The 17732-nt window shown below is 41.6% G+C and overlaps 1 protein-coding gene across 5 annotated transcripts in view; it reads left to right on the forward strand.

The window, feature by feature from the left end:
• The window catches only part of BCAR3 (BCAR3 adaptor protein, NSP family member), a 91560-nt gene that overhangs the window by 59404 nt on the left and 14424 nt on the right, over positions 1-17732 (forward strand). For all 5 annotated transcript variants that reach the window (XM_087960671.1, XM_026671827.2, XM_087960673.1 and 2 more), the window contains 4 exons: positions 863-991; positions 5779-6221; positions 7846-7946; positions 13772-14382. In XM_087960671.1, the coding sequence (XP_087816797.1) occupies positions 863-991; positions 5779-6221; positions 7846-7946; positions 13772-14382 (1284 nt within the window). The remainder of the gene's footprint in view (positions 1-862; positions 992-5778; positions 6222-7845; positions 7947-13771; positions 14383-17732) is intronic.

The raw sequence follows: 17732 nt of genomic DNA on the forward strand, positions 1-17732 counted from the left end.
ATACTCTGATTAGTGATTTCAGGAGAAATTTTTATTATAAGAAGAGATAGAGGGATAATGAATGGGCAAAAGATACAAATTTAATGATTTAATTAAGATGGATTAAATAAGATAGAAATGTGAAGAGTGATATGTGCTATTATTTTAGCCCATGCAAAGAGAGGTAACTGGGGCCAAGGTACTTTACTAAAAGATTTTTTTATGTTTGTTTGTGTTTGTTTGTGTTTTATGAGAATATTGGGGAAATTATTGTAGAAAGACAGGGAAAGATTTAATATGTAATGATTTGTTTGTTGTTGAAACTTTTAATAAAACTTGTTTTAAAAAAAAAAAAAAAAAAGGAAGGCTGAGTTGAACCTGAAAACCCTGGTTTAGGATGGTTTCTGCAAAGTTAGAAAATGAATTAATTCCATAATCAAAAAGTGTATGTTGGGCAAACTCGGTGTAAATGTATCATCCCTGATCAACAGGTTTAAACTTGAACCTTCTGCTTCAGCCTAGCTCTTGCTCCTAAGTGCATTTCCTCTTCTATTTTCTTTCTGCATTCTGTGCAGGAAGAGACATAAATGACCAACAGAACACTCATGCTTATCCCAAAACATTCAGGTGGGACATGAGTGATCCACCCCTTTGCAAGTAATCATTACCTAAGTTGCTCACCCAGCAGTAGTTTTAGCAAATGCTCCTTAAAGATCAAAGGCTGGCGAAATGCTGGCAATTGCAGACCTCCAGACATGTAAGGTAAAATGAAAGTTTCTGGCCAGATAGAGTTTCTATCTTTTGAAAGTTTCTGGCTTTTGTTTCACTTGTTTAAGGCCTGGATTCGGCATAATCAAGCCTTCCTTCTTGTTCTCTTTTGCAGTTTTTAAAGGAGAAGCATGTGATGGACAGCTCCCCAGAAAAGCTGAAGAAGGAACTGGAAGAAGAGTTGCAGATGAGCAGTGATGATTTGCGGAGCCACGCATGGTACCATGGGCGGATTCCACGGCAGGTGTGTTCCTTTTGGTCTCATTTTTAGGGAACCCTGGAGAGTCTTTTGTGTTCTCTCCGCTTACCTGTAGTACCAAATCCTGCCAACCCTTGATCCCACTTCATATAGTTACAACAGTTCAGCTTTTAATGGGACAAGCTACAGGAATCACGCCTTGAGATTTCTCCAGGTGGAACAAAGGAACAGTTGGTGGAGAAATGAAACATACTGGATTATTCCAAGTTTTAGACCATAGTTAGGTGGAGGACTGTCTTTCTCCAATTGTTTCTGCCTGACCAATAAGATCTGGACCAATTGGTTTGCTCCAAGCCAGGGGTCTCCAACCTTGGCAACTTTAAGACTTGTGGACTTCAACTCCCAGAGTTCCTCAGCCAGCTTTGGGTTGGAGACTCCTGCTCCAAGCTGTAAAGCATTGTATGTTGTAGGATTGAGAAGATGGACCTTCTTGTTAGCTGTTCCTGTTCTGTAGACATTGTGCTCCCTGAGGTCTGCATGACCCTGACTCTTTTGTGCTTTCATAAGGCCACAAAGGCCTGGTTCTTTTGACATTCCCCGAGGTAGGGTGTAGTGATCTGTTCCTTGAGGGAGAATTGTTGGAAATATGTCTGTTATCCATCTCTGAGTTGGTTATCCACCTCTGATACCAGGTGTTCTGCTGTCGATTTTGTCATTTTTCAGTGTGGTTTTTTTGGTTTTGATGAAACTGCCACATAACCACAGAATTTGTTGCCTGGATTTGCATATTTTATGCTATTTTTTCTGAAAAATCTGCACTTTTTTTAAAAAAAAGAAACAAGCACGTTTCTAGCTCTCATGCATTTGTCATGAATCATTTTGGGGATCCTTTTTCTGTTGTTCTCTTCGAAACATTTTCTAGAGAAAAGACTTCTAAATTATTTGAAAACATTAACACTAAAGGCCATTATATCAAAAATAGGCCAAATATATTTAACTTGCAAAATTTATTCTGATTGCTGTTTGCTTTTCCAGTAGTACATTATGCATACAACTGGTTAGAGAAATAGCTTCAATCAGGCTGAAAATAATAGTACTGACATTTGCAAAATGCCTTTCTTTTAGGGATTTGGTAAGATAGTTAAAAGCAATAAACTACATTTCTGTTCTCAACTTGGTTTTTATCATGACACCTAAATGAACTTTAGTACCTGAATGAGAAGAGCTGTTACTATTTTAATCCCAGGCAACTGAAACAGCATGAGCTGGTAATCAAAATGCAAATCTTCTTAGTTATAACTACTCCTGTGGGAATCAATCTTGCAATGTTTGATAATTAAAGGTTGTCTGATTAAAAATAGGAAAGACAATTAAAATAGTATTTCATGTTGCAAGTAAATGTGTTAGATACAGGTAAAGAAGCCACTGAAAGAACTGGATTCTTCATACAAACCAATGAAAGAATATTGTTCACAATAGTCTAGAATCCTATTTATTTATACTTATCTATCAATTTAAATTCCATTGATGTAATGAATCTGCTCTGACTCAGCTAGATCCAATCCAGTATTTTGGAGTTTCCAGAATAAAAGATTGTCCATTGGTGGCAGTCAGGACAAAATCTATATTGATTTTATGTTTTAACATTTCAAATTAGTCCGTGCAGATGGTCTAAAGATCATTTAAAGTTGTAAGTGGTCTTCTAATCCATTTTTAACATCATTTGCCTCTTCTTAAATTTTATATATGGTGTTTATGTTTTCAATATTTTATGTGTACATCACCCAGAGTCCATCTGTGAGGGAGATGTGCTGTTTTAAAAATGAGATATATAAGGAGAAAAATAGTAGTAGTATGACCACAGGACAAAGTATCTAATGCTCTCACCTAGTTGTGGTTCAGGAATATGCCTGAGAAATTGGATTCACTGAACTTGTTCTCAATACAAATACAAGTTCAGAGGGAGAGTTTTGATTAGCAAAACCTACAGACTTATATACCACATACCATAGAGTTTTATAGCCCTTCTAAGAGATTTACAGAGTCAGCATATTGCCTCCAATAATCTGGGTCATCATTTTACCAGCCTTGGAAGGATGGAAGGCTGAGTCAACCTTGAGCCTGTCAGGATCGAATTCCAGACTGTGGGCAGAGTTAGCTAGCAATACTGCATTCTAAGATTAAGTCTACCACAAGGAGGGTTTGGTCTAGCAGCTGCAGTCATCTTTCTGTAGCGACAATTTGTAGTTTTGAAATACATGTATGGTTATTGTATTTTGTGCGATTAACACCAGGGATAGTTTGATCTTAATGGACATCATGATGGGATTGGGTAACCTATCAAATTGTTACTGTAAATACTGTCAAACTACAGCTGTTATCACTAATCTGTTGTTCTCAAAATGATATAGACTATTGCTCCTACCAGCCATGGTCAGTATTACAGGAATTATACTTCCACGTATCGACCATGTTTCCCCGAAAATAAGATCCAACTGGAAAATAAGCCCTAGCATGATGCTCGTAAGGATGCTTGTAATGTAAGCCCTACCCCCCCAAAATAAAGTCCAGTTAAGATCGGCAGCCAGACGGATGTGTTTTTTACTGTATTTCCCTGAAAAATAGACCTAACCAGAAAATAAGCCCTAATGGATGTTTTGGAGCAAAAATTAATATGACCCGGTCTTATTTTCAGGGAAACATGGTAGAAGGCACAAGGCTGCTTAACATTATCAAAGCATTTTATTATACATTTATACATTTTATTAACACTGGCATGTTTAAATCTCATTGTGCTCTGATCACTTTGTTTTCTTTTCCCAATTAATATGCATTCCCTGAATGGTTCCAGAAGAATATTAATGCTGATTTTGTAGCAGTCAGAAGGTTAAGAGTGCTTATACAGCCTCAGAGATTAACAATTTTATTGCGATATAGAGTCTCTCTGGTAATAGCTGCAGTACATAGTTGAATGAGATTGAAAACACAACAGGAAACCTTCCATCTCAGTTGAAAACAAAATGATCTAGGTGATTGTTAAAACCTCAAGGAATGCTCTCTGGGCACTCCAGAGTGACGGGTAGAATATTATCAAGTATTACTGAACTGATTGCTGTAAAAGAGAGCATATCTTTTCTTCAAGAAATGGAATTTATCTTAATTAGTCCAGTTTGCTCATTCTTTATGGTAGGGTAGGGTAGGGTAGGGTAGGGTAGAGCAGGGTAGGGTAGAGCAGGGTAGGGTAGGGTAGGGATTCCTGCTGATTGGATTGTTCCTGCAAAACATTCTTGCATTCTAGCCAAGTAACCTTGGTCTTGATTTCAGAAGTAACAGAATCAGAATTATGATTCTCCTCAGGTAGGGGAGTTTGGAACGTCTTATATTTTATAAAGCAATCTGAATTTGGTCTTGTGAGAAAAAGGCTTAATATTTTTGTAAGGTTCAAACATGACAGCTAATAAATATCTGCATGAGACAGAAGAAATGAAAATTAAGCTAGAAAAGAAAGAATATATAAATTAAATTCTGGCATAAACCTTAATACAGAAAAGCTGAAGGACTGGTTAAGATCAGCTGCATAATAATAATAATAATAATAATAATAATAATAATAATAATAATAATAATAATAATAATAATAATAATAATAGGCATTGAAAAATTGAAAAATTCACCACCAGTCAATTGCAAAAGGCAGTTTTACTCAGAACAGCTTAACAGCCTGTGATGATACCTCTAATACTATCAAATCTCCACATCTGCCTATCTCAGGTAGGTGAATAAAAATGCCAAATCCAGTCTGAAGATCTGGCTGACCGTGCAAACGAACTATAATATAACTTACTGTTTTTGCTGAATGCTTGTCAAACAAATACAAATCATTTTTGGTTTGGAACATATTTTTAATGTTTTGTAATGCACACTGCATTTTAAAAATATTACTTTTTATTTAAGCAAATTATGCGGCTGCCCAGCTTGCAGATTTTGACTCTGGGTTGCCAATATAAATAAATATATATATAAAACAAACAATAAGCATACGGACCAAAAAAAGCATAGCATGAAACAGCACAAACTAAGGCCAAACCCAATCTATTCAGACAATCCAAACTATTTGACATACAGGTCTAAGAAGGAAAAAAATTTCCCCAACTTTTTAAAGATTTATGGAAAGCCAGCAAGATCAGCACCATTCTGAAGGGCAAGGAAGGTGCTGGGTCCCCTTAATTGATGCTGTTTCAGAGAGGAAACCCAGTGCATGGCCATCCTGTTGGATCTCATGGGATAGGCAGACAGAATTGGAGATAACTGATCCCACACATGATCTCTAGCTCTTCTACACTGTGCCATGAAGATGGTTGTATGTGTATCTTTACTAAAAATAGGTAAAAGTTCCCCTCACACATATGTGCTAGTCGTTTCCAGCTCTAGGGAGATCTCTGTTACAAAACCCAAGAGCCAGTGCTGTCCGAAGATGTCTCCATGGTCATGTGGCCAGCGTGACTAAACACCGAAGGCACATGGAATGCTGTTATCTTCCCACCAAAGTGGTCCCTATTTTTCTACTTGCATTTTTACATGCTTTCGAACTGCTAGGTTGGCAAAAGCTGGGACAAGTAACGGGAGCTCATTCCGTTACATAGCGCTCGGGATTTGAACTGCCGAACTGCCGACCTTTCTGATCGACAAGCTCAGTGTCTTAGCCACTGAGCCACCGTGTCCCTATCACTAAAAATATACCAGGTAGGGGGGAACTGACTGGGGGGGTGGTCTAGCCATGGATAATTTCCTCTTGTTTCAATCAGGCATGTTTTTTTTCTTTTCTTTTAAAGGTGTCTGAGAGCCTCGTTCAGAGAGACGGTGACTTTTTGATTAGAGATTCTCTTTCCAGTCCTGGAAATTTTGTCCTTACCTGTCAGTGGAAGAACATTTCTCAGCATTTCAAGATCAATAAAACTATCTTGCGGCTCAGCGAAGCTCACTGTCGGGCGCAGTTTCACTTTGAAGACGAAGGCTTTGACACCATCCCTGGCCTGGTGCGATGTTACGTAGGAAATCGCAAGCCCATATCAAAGCAGAGTGGAGCGATTATATTTCAGCCCATAAACAGAATGGTTCCCCTGAGATGCCTGGAGGAGAAATATGGGGTGTCTCCAGTCCTGCCAAGAGAAGAGAGCATTCCAGAGGGGCAAGTAGAAACCCCACAAAGACTGAGCCTTCATGTGTGCAATCAACAGGCGAGAGAGTCCACTTTAGCCAAAGGAAATCTTTTAAGGTACTGCCACTCGGTTTCACCAGAGAGGGTTGTTGTGTGTGGGTTACAATGCTGAATGGCTGGGGTACATTTATGGATTGGTTTGCAAAATCACTCCCTTTTCATTCGTTCAGACATGTTGCAGAAGATCTGAAAATGAACCAAAAGGTGTCATCTCTCTGAAAGCTGGAAGAGAGCTCTGAAGGCTGTAAAAAGCCCTTTAACCCTTTTCTCCCTGCGGTGTCACTTTCAAATCCATCTCAAGGTTGTATTCAGTCAAGTGGCAGAAAAAAGCAAGGGACTCTTTTTGCTTCTCTCCACTAAAATATACAGAGAGGGAGGGAGGGAGGGAGGGAGGGAGGGAGGGAGGAGAGAGAGAGAGAGAGAGAGAGAGAGAGAGGCTGAGTTAATACCTTGTCAAGAAAGGGATTTGTATTATGCAAAAGGTTCAGACTCAGCACTTCCTAAACCATCTCTGGATTTGCAAGCCAATGTCTCATTTCTATAGCCATTTAAAATAATTTTAAGCAGGTCCAGAAATCCAGTCCACAAATTTCCTGAACTGTTTTGTTGTTGTTCTTTGGTTGTGTTGTCTTAAATAAACAGGCAAGCAGATTGACCAATTGGAAATACCTTCATTGGGGTGTGGGGGGGGGGATTTAAAACCTTCTTTGCTTCCTGTGGAAATCTGTGTGGTTCCTTTCTCATTTTCTCAAGTAAAGCCAGTGAAGTAGGCTAGGTTGAGTGTAAGGACATGGTTACTATGGGAAGGGGTGAGCTGATCTTACTACCCCAATTTTGTTATTCTGATCCAACCTCTGCAGTTTCAGGGTTCATTCATACCATACCACAGTAGGGTTCATTCATACCAGTAGTTGATTCCTAGCTAATTTAACCATGCTTTAACCCACCGACTAACCCAATCTTCTGAGACACGGTGACCCATAAACGAACCAGTAGCATGGGTTCACAAATGGTTGGGCTTAGAGAGAGTTGATTAGTTTGTTGTACGTTGTGTGACATTTGACAAATGCCACCAAGACTGCTTATAATGAAAGCTTTAGGGAGGCTTGATTTCTTAAAAGCTTTACCCTATTTTGGTTCTGGTGCACAGAAGTTAAACAAAAATAAAATATTAAAGACAGACTTATCTGTCTTTGTCCATTTAGATCAGTGTTTCTTAACTTTGGGAACTTCAAGAAGTATGGACTTCAATTCCCCAAATTCTCCAGCCGGCTGGAGAATTCCAGCTGGAGAATTCTGGAAGTTGAAGTCCACACTTTTTAAAGTTTCCAAGATTGAGAAATACTGGCCAAGACAAAGTCCAACATTTGAAAGACCAACAGTTACTTTAGACCAGGGATTTCCAAAATGCTGTTAACTTTTCTAAATTTTGAAGCTGTAAGAATTTTTTTTACTTGCTCCCAGAGGAGCATCCACTTCCTGCACATGCCATGCTCTCACCTGAACAATCTGGGCAGGTTTGCTGTAGGCCTCTGAAAAGCAATATTTCTCTCTCTCTTTGGAACTTTGTATTTCCCTTGAACCCAATAAAGCATTAGAGGAAATAGATCAAGTACAGAGGGATGAAGATGGATTCCCCAAAGAGTTGAACTGCATTATGCCAATTGCTTCCTTCTTTCAGAAACAAAGAAAAAAGTGGTAGCCAGCCAGCATGTTTGGATCGCATGCCGGAGAAGCGATTCCCCTTAAAGACTCATCAATCAGAAAGTTATCTGCCAATAGGTATGTTTGGCCCACTCTAAAAAGGTAAATGGAGTTGGGGCAGTAGGTTGCTGTTAATATATCTTCTGTCTATAAAATATCTATGTGGATTTTTTTCATCCATTCCTTATCCTACTAGAAGCTCAATCTTAGCCAGATTACCTTCCTAGTCTTAATTTAGTGATACATACAGTGTGGCCTGTTTGAGTCCTTAGCTATCTGTGTCTTATTTGGGTCATGGGAATGGTGCAATTTAGATAAAGACTGCAATCTCATCCAATGTACTTTGAGGTAAAAATCTTTAGGATTGCACTATATAGGAGCTTATTTGCTAAATAACATTTGAGGTAAATTTCCTAACTGTCACAAAAAACAGTGAGCTAAAGAGGCATTCTAAAAAGGATGAAATAAACAATGCTCCAGCAGATAGCAGAAACTAGCCAACCTTAATTGCTTTGGATAGCTAAGCAGAATTTGCTCTGGTTAGTACTCAGGGGCAGCGTGATGGCTTGGCAGTTAAGCCACTGGGCTTGTGGGTTGGAAGGCCAACTGCCAGGACTCGAGGACTTGTGTCAGCTTTGGAAGCCATATTGAGATTTGATGCTCCCACACTGACACAATTGAGCCTGAGAAAGTGGGAGGGAGGAATTCATTTGAGTATATCTAGTTAGACAAAATAAAAATATTTTGTTTGGTTCAAGGTCAGTGAGTGTGGCATATAATGAATTGAGAATCTTACTTTAGGACGGATGGTGATTGGACCATGTGATGTGGGGATGGCTAAGAGGGGATTTGTAGTTTTGACTTTTGCAAGGAAGCCCTGAACTTTCAGTTTTGGGATTCCACAGATGTGCCAGTTACTATCAAATAAAGGTACCTTTGAGATATGTCTGTCTCAGAGTTATTGATTGGAATGGAGGGTTGCTGGAACGCTGACACATTGCAGGACAAGGGGAGCGCTTGTCTTCACCTTGCTCTTGCTCACCTAGAAGTTCAAAAGCATGCAAATACAAGTAGATGAATAGGTACCACTTTGATGGGAAGGAAACAGTGTTCCACGACGACATGCTGGCCACTAACTATGGACATGACTTCGCACAGCACTGTCTCATGTCCACGGTTATAGAGATGAGCATCTAGTATATAGTTAGCAATGACTAGCAGAATAAAATCTGTAGGGCTTTCTCAGTATTCAGATGGGAGGCTATGTGGGATTTTTCAGAGCTGCAGGATAGATTGAGAAGTTGAAAAAACCATTGTGAAGGAAGGCAGTAGTAATTGGCGAAAACACCAAAAGTTAAACTCAGCTTGAAGGAAGGATTCAGCTTCACCTTAAATAAATGGTAAGGATGAGGATTTTTCTATGTTCCATACTACTACATGTATTCCTTTCAGGATAAAAAAAACATAAAGAGCTAGATTCACCTACACATAGGCAACAAAATCCCAGTATTAATATGCTAAGATTCTAAAAATTCAACAAAAGAATGACAAGAATTCTAGGGACAGTCTCTTTATTGTGGCCTCCAATGTATCCTTATGATTTATATTGACTGTTTGCTAGTATGATTTGATTGCTTATTGTACCCTATGACTATCATTAAGTGTTGTACCTTATGATTCTTGACTCTTGATGAATGTATCTTTTCTTTTATGTACACTGAGAGCATTTGCACCAAGACAAATTCCTTGTGTGTCCAATCACACTTGGCCAATAAAGAATTCTATTCTATTCTATTGAACTATAACACACACACACCTGACTGTACGGTTTTGGTTTCTTTAAAAAAAGAAAACCAAAACATAAAGAAGAAATAATAAAATCTATGGCAACCAAGTCTTTCACTCAAGCTTCTCCTTTTCCTCCAGAGAATGATAATGATGTTAGCTTGTTATAGCAGAAAACATCTGTCTCACAGATGTATCCCAACATGTCCAGAGAATCAGCATGACCCTTAGAGCCAAAATATGATAAATTGACAAAACAAGAGGAATTGTGGGCCTCAGTACTTAAATTAAGTGATAACTTCGTTCCCAGTTCCCATTTCCTCTTTATTTTATGGTTTCCTTTCTCTCAAGAAAGCATTTTGTACTTCAAAATGTTTTTTTGAGCAATTCCTCTTCCAGTCTCTGAGGTAGCTGAGAGATTAAACTATTCTCTAAACTGCCTGTTGATAATTTCCAAGCTTCCAAAAGCAAAATAAGGAATGCAAAACAAAACTAATTATAGAATAATTTTTTTCGAAGTGAGAGAAATAAGACCAATCTTTTCTTAATTTGTGAGGTCTAGTTTTAGCATAGTACAAAATTGTTACCATCTAAGTATAACCCTGTCATGTTAAAATAAGATATATTCCCCCTGAACATTATTACTAGCACAGGTACCGTTGGATGTATATCTGTGATGTATCTCTTCCCTTGTTTGAATGTTCCCCCATTTCCTTATTCATTCCTCCAAACGGTTTTGAGGAAAAAAGAAGAGAAGTGGCTGAATTTGCCTCATATTACTTTAAGACAGGGGTGGGCAAACTACGGCCCGCTGGACACATCCGGCCCGTTGGTCATTTTAATACGGCCCGCCTCTGAAAAAAAATATTCCTCTCTGAAAAAAAATTGGGGCCGGCCAAAAGAGACCCGTGCCGAGCGCCAAAAATTGCACACACAACACGGAGCTGGGCAGCCGCTTCCCTGGTAGCGGGCCAAGGCCACCGCCCCGGGAACGCCCACTGCTTTCCTCTCGCCAGGGCTGGGCGGTGGCGTGTTGCCCTGCGCTGCGTGGGCCCCGCCTGGCAGCGCAGCTTCTCAGCTGGTCTCCTCCTCCTCGGCCATACAGAACAAACAGGCAGAGAAGGAGGAGACCAGCCGGCTGGTTGGGGAAGCTTTCTTGAGCCGAAAGAGGCAGCTACTAATCTCCGGCTTTGCTCCGCTTCTCCAATGGTCCGGCACCACCCTGTTCTTCTTGTGCTGCGAAAGAGGCAGCTAATGATCTCCGGCTCCGCTCTGCTTCTCCAACATCCGGCGCCGCCCTGTTCTGTGTCAGGCCCAGCAAGTCCGAGCAGCCGGCGCACAGAACAGGGCAGCGCCGGATGTTGGAGAAGCAGAGTGGAGCCGAGAAGAAGCCTCCCAAGTGGCAGCACAAGAAGCCTCCCCAACTGGCCAGGTGCTCTCCTCCTTCTCTGCCTCCTTCTCTGCCTCTCCCCTCTTGCTCCTCACAGTTGCCCTGAGCTGGTGCGGTTCTTTACTTGGGCAGCCAGATGCCCGCAGCAGCGCCCGAGCAGCAACAGGCAGTTCTGCCCGGGCTCTGCTCAGGTGTCCAGCTGGGGCTGTCAGGAGTTGCTACCACCGGTGCAGCTCCGCGGCTCTAGTCCCAAGTTGCCTTGGGAAGGGAAAGGCAAAACCAGGAGCCGCTGAGCCTGAACCTCCGGTGCCGCTGCTGCCGTTGCAAAGCACCGCCGCGGCTCTTCCTTTTGCCTTTCCCTTCCCGAGGCAACGTGGGACTGGAGCCGCATGGAGCCGCGCCGGCAGTAGCAACTCCTGACTCAGGGGGCCTCCAAGGGGAGGGGAAGGGGAGAAGAAGGGGGAAGGGGGCGATTCCCAAAAATCTTGTGCTGACCCGGCCCGTCTGTCAAATTTTAAAAGTGAATACGGCCCCCCGAGCCAAAATGTTTGCCCACCCCTGCTTTAAGAGGATAAGAAGCTTTGATGGTCTCTCCTACTTTGCATGGTGATATTGCAATTCAGCCAAGTATCTTTTATGTCAGGAGAACCTTTGCTTGTGGACCAGTTGGCAAATCCTGAACTTTAATAACTCTATAAGTGTTGTCCTATATTTTAAAGGCCATTGGCTTTTCTGATGACACAGGGGCTAGTCTCTGGAGTTAATTCCATTCATAAAACCTCATATGCTCAGCTTCCCTTTTCTAGCAAAATGTTCTTTTCATCTTAGTGAGTCACGAAGTCCTCGTTTCTTCTTTGGCCCATCAGAGTCAATTATAGATCAGCTCCTTTTCTAAGGCCTGGAGATTTTTCACTGCTGACTGTACAGCCGGTAATATCTCATTTACCACAGAGTGATTTCCCACCGCAGCTGCTTTGTATAGCTGGGATGTCAACGGGGAGAGGACGTAGATGGATGGAATTTGTCACTCAAGTGTCCCTCAGCTCTGCATCTTATGTATGTGGCATTCAAATTCAAGTGATCTGAAACATTTTCCACAAGGAAATGACAGGCCCGGGGTGGAGAGGTAATAGAAAGCTCATGGAGCTGGCATGCTCACTATGTTCACAAATGAAAATATCTGTAGGGGAACATATTAAAAGATGTGGCACCCCTATGCAAGAAAGTACAGTATATAGCTCATATCCCAAAGCTTAAGAGAATCCCATTCTCCTCTTTCCGTATTGTCCCAGTAAAAAGGCTCAAGCAAAGCTCAAAATCCTAGTCCACACCTTTTTCTCCAATGTGTCCAAGTTATTCAAAATCCGTGTTATGAATAAATGTCAGGACTTTCATATCATACCCTCTTTCATTACACTCGCTATGTCTTGATATAGGTGGTTCCTCAACTTATGACCACAAAAGAGCCCAAGATTTCTGTTGCTAAATGAGACATTTGTTAAGTAAGTTTTGTCCCATTTTGCGACCTTTCTGGACACCGTTGTTCTGTGAATCACTGCAGTTGTTAAGTTAGTAACATGGTTGTTAAGTGAATCTGTCTTCCCCATTGACTACTTGTCAGAGGGTTTTAAAAGGGGAGCACATGACACTGGGACATGGCAACAGTCATAAATATGAGTCAGTTACCAAGCATCTGAATTTTGATCATGTGCCCATGGGGATGCTTCAACGGTCGTAAATGTGAAGAACACTCATAAGTCACTTTTTTTCAGTGCCATTGTAACTTTGAACTGTTATTAAATGAACTGTTGTAAGTTGAGGACTACCTGAATTTGAATTCTTCTCTCTAGAGTTTCCCTCCTTTCTTTTTGATACCTCCGCAAAGTGCAGCTTACTGCTATCACAACCTTCAGTTGTGATGTGGAATCTGTTCACTTCGGTGAAAATACCTTGTTAAAGAATAATATCATATCCTGAAATCAGGCAGAATAGTAGACAGGGAGGGAGTAGGTCTGGTCCAATGCTCGAGAAATAACATGGTGTCATGCCCCTGGTGGAGACTGACTCTGAGGCAGAGGAGGAATAGCCGATAGGGAGTGGAAGTATGGCTCTGGAGGTTGTGGAGGAGGCTGGGGAAGGGCAGAGGCCAGTTGGGCAGTCAGAGGAGGAACCAGGCCCATCCCCTATCCATCCTAGGTCATGCAGGGAGGAGAGGATAAGGGAGAGATGTGGTATACTCGGGAGGAGATCCTCTTCATGGGGTGCAGCTGTGACAACTGAATAAGAGGACGGACATGCATAAGGATGAACGCTGGAAACAAAGCATGGAATTATCTCTAGTTTATGGTTTCTTTCTGAGTTTGGCGTCCTTCCCAGTGTGTGTTCTGTTATCTGCGGACGTCCTCCATCCCTTATCTTGCCTGGTTTGTGTTGCTTTTTCCCTCCTTCTTGTAACTGTTTGTGTGGGAGTTTTTTGTCTTCCGTCAAGGATATTTGAAGCTTGGAAGCAAAGTGAAGGAATAAAAGGGGCTTCACTGGGTTTTTGTGACTGTGTTTGTGTTGTATCCCACCCTGGGTCATCACACATGGCTATGGGTATTCTGGCAAGGGACTTGAGGAATCTCCTCCCCCTCTCCTTTGACTTTCTGATCAAGCTTTGGTCACCTTCAATTTGATACCTCAAATAGCAATGTCACACTTCTTTTTCTCCCACCCCTTTTCTTTTCAGGTTCAAGATATCCTTCCCAAGGAACGGAAACTGAAAATAGTCCTTGTACAAAGTCTCCGGCTTTTAGAACTGGCAGCGAACCTAATCTGAGCCCCCTGATGTTCCGGAGATTTGCTTCAGAGTTGCAGATTAGTGATGCCCTCAGGGGTTCTGACAGCCAGCTTCATTTGAGACCTCCGCCGAAGCCCAGTAAACTGCCATTTCTGAGGCCACTGCAAGGCTTGGACGTCCTGTATGGTGAACTGAATGCAGCTTTTCCCACAGAGGGCAGGCCCACAAAGCAACCTTTATGCCCGACGGACAGCTTTGTAGAGCATCTGACAACGAAGGACAATGGGACACACTCATCCTTGATCCTGGATGACAGTGACTCTTTGCTGAGTTCTGTGGACCCACACACAGCTCAGTTGGAGATAAGCAAAGAGGGTCCCATCTTTGTCACACCTGCCATTGAGAAGGTCTCTGGCTTCAGGCCAAACCACTTTGAGTCAAAACTTCTTCCCCTAGAAAATAAGCCCCTGGAGACCACAATGTTAAAGAGAGTCAAAGAGATGTTTGCGAATAATAATGCAAAGGTCATTGCCCAGCATATACTGAAGATGGACTGCAAGGTAAAAAAATAATAATCTTTATTTTTAATTTAAACAAGCTGGGGGGGTTATTTTAACAGCCATATTAAATCAGACCAATAGTTAATCTGGTGTTCTGTTTCAGGCACAGCTAGAAGCAAACGTATTCTGGATTTAGAATATCACACACTCTAAATATACATTTATTTATGTATTAATAATGCAAACACCATGTATGACTCACTCCGGAGTCACATAAAATAAATGCCAAGCATACACAAATGGCACTAACAATAGATCCAACCAAAATAATAATAATAATAATCGGCAAGAAAAGGCCCAGGTGAATAGTTTTTATTATGTACAGAATAAGTGATGGAAAGAGGAACCTCAGGCAAACTCCTCTAGGGAGGGATATTCTGAGAATGTGGTGTACCTGTGCTTTTGCATGCTGAATGAAGGATCAAGTCTCTATGCAGAAGCTGCAGAAGTTGTAGAGCTGGTCAGATTATAAACTGAAGGGTGACCCTGAATGGTCATCAGAGGGCAGCAGTGTGCTGAAGTTGGACATATCTCTCAAGGCTTTGAGCAGAGAATTAGTTCTGTTGCACCCGGTTTAAATTGTGACTATTCCCAAAGACACAATTGGATTAAGAATTGTAAATCCGGAATATTATTTGCCCCAAAATATATTGGTAGTTATTTGAGAAATGGCCCTCTTCTTGCACAAAAGGGATGAGATGAACAAGTAAGTAGTTCTGGACATTATCCCAGAAGGCTAATTTAGAAACATACTTCCTTAGGAAGCCGTTATGTGTTTGGTTTGGTTTTCGGATGTTGAACGAATCCACCTATAGTGGTTTGTAAACTGTTTTTCATGGTTCACAGTACTGTAGCTGAGCCCAAACAACTTTGGTTTATTCAGTAAGCAGAGTTAGCATGATGGGGTCAACCAGACCATAACTTCCTATCTCAAAACAGGGGTCTGGATTTGATACTCTTCAAACTGTGTTTTTTAATTGCTTTATGTTGTAAAGAAAGGAAACTCTTGCAAATCAGCCAAATAGGCAATCTATTGATAAGGAGAGAACATATGGATAAGGGAGAACTCTTTGAAAGGAGGGATAGAATCTTGTCTAAATTCTAATGTTTCCTTACTTGATAAAGCCTAATTGACCAGGGTTTCTTGATACAACTTGTCCAGAATACATTTAGTTCAAAGCCAATTAAGAACTCCAGAGTGTCCACTGGAACATTAAGTGTGCCCTCTAGTGGACCTGCTTTTGAACTAATTATATGGAGCTGGTTGCCTTTGGAGGAATTTGGTGGAATGAGGAAAAATTATTTTTCTTGCCTTCAGTTTGGAATATCTCATAGAACTCAACCACTCTGTTTCTTACCCTCCATATTTTGGTGGGGATTTTTGTTCTTCATGTTAGAGATTAATAGAGAAGTTGCAGGAACATCAACAAAGAGCAATTTTTATCCTTGGCAAGAAACTAAAAAGGTCTTGTCAGATTTGTGCTTAAATTGCTAATCTCTTCTTGAAATTTCCTGGGACATAATATGAGAATAATTGCTGGTATAGGTCTTTCCAGGATCAAATTTGGAAGTGTTTCCAAAGCTGACAGAGCAAGCCTCATAGCTGTGATTATTCTAGTTTTTCCCCACTTTGATGCTCTTCAAATATACTAGAATTTCTCATAATACTGTGGCAACATGGTGCCTATCTAGAGAACCAGACTGATCAGGGGTGGGATTCAGAAATCCCAGCAACTGGTTCGCTGCCCAGTTGCTGGGTGGGCGTGGCCATGGTGGGCATGGCCTACTGGAACTCCCTGTTTATGGCTTCTGGTGGGCCTCCGGAGGCTTCCCCCGGGCCTCTGGGAGGGTGAAAACAGACTCCCCTGGGCTCTGGAGGCCCTTCGGAAGCCGGAAACAGGCCCGTTTTGTGACTTCTGCTTTTTCCGGGAGAGCCATTTTCCCAAAGGTCTGGAGGCTTCCCCGGGGCCTCTGGGAGAACAAAAATGGCCTCCTCTGGGCTCTAGAGGCCCTCTGGAAGTGGGAAACAGGCCCGTTTCTGGATTTCCGGAAGGCCCATTTTTCTCCCTCCCAGAGCCTCCGCGCCGACCCTGTACTTACCTCCATTGAAAATGGGACACATGGAGACTCCTGGGCAGGGCGGGGTCAGCAGGGCCAGCTGGTCAGTTGAAATACATCCAGTTCGGTAGAATCCCACCCCTAACACCGATTCCCCCAAATGAGGGGGAAATCAATCTTGGAGACTTGGTTGGAAAACACGCTGAGCAGCCTTCTCTAACCTGGCACCCTCCAAACGTGTTCAATTACAACTCCCAGAATTCTATGTAGTCAATGAAAATTGCATGTGCTGGCTGGACATTTTGGAAGCTATAATCCAGCTCAACCTGGGAAAGGCTACCCCAAAGTATCTAGAATAACTGAGTCAAGGAAGGCAGGGAATTAAATATAGTCCTTGTTGCAGTGATGTGTCTTCCACGCTACCTTTTGATGAGAATGACTTATTCCTTTGAATATCTCTCAGAGAATCTCCTAAATGTCAACCGGCATTACTTTCGCCCAGTTTCCCGGAAAGATCACGCTTCTTGATGTCATTGCCTTTAGTAGCCCCCTTCTAATATCCTTTCCCTAAAAGTATGAGAGACTTATTAAAAGCAGCCGTCTGTCTGGATTGTCGAAAATCATGTTGGCCTCAGCTGTGATCCTGTGCACTCAGGCTCGAAGAGACCTTCTTGTGTTCTCTTCCTCATCATTTAGAGCACTCCATTTGGAGACTTCCATCTATATATATGGGCCACTTAAATTGAGTGGAGAGGAATCGTCTGTTTCCTGACATCGTGTTTGTCATGGTCCCAGGAGGGGCTCTCAATGAGATCAGTTAAACACAATAGCCCACTGGATCCATTATTAAGGAAGGCGGGAATAATATTACTAATGACATCTAGTGCAACCCACCTGCAGCCAAGGGAGGGTTAGGTCCCTAATGAGGTTGATGCTGCCTATTAAGCTAATGCTTCAATATATGACTGTCATTAGGATTGTGGGTGGAATGCCTAAATGCTTTTCTTTCCTTCAAAGGCATTTATTGGGAGTGAATCCCCCGGTGACAATCATGCCTAGGATCTCCAAAATACATTGATGGCTTCTGATTCTTATATATACGTTTTAGAGAAACGTTTATAAAGAAAAGCGTGCACACACAATTACGTTGTTGTTTGTCAACAATGTCAGTCTTATTTGCTTATTTAAAACCTTTTTTTATAGCCACCGATCTTTCAGCCAAATCTGGGAGGCTCCAATCGAAGATTAAAAGACATCAAAAATCATTTTAAATTTAAAGCTATAAAAAAAAC

This window comes from Notechis scutatus, chromosome 3 (genome assembly GCF_049901735.1).
Source record: "Notechis scutatus isolate UNSWTSFEM ecotype Mainland chromosome 3, rNotScu1.2, whole genome shotgun sequence".
In the NCBI taxonomy this organism is placed as follows: Eukaryota; Metazoa; Chordata; class Lepidosauria; order Squamata; family Elapidae; genus Notechis; species Notechis scutatus.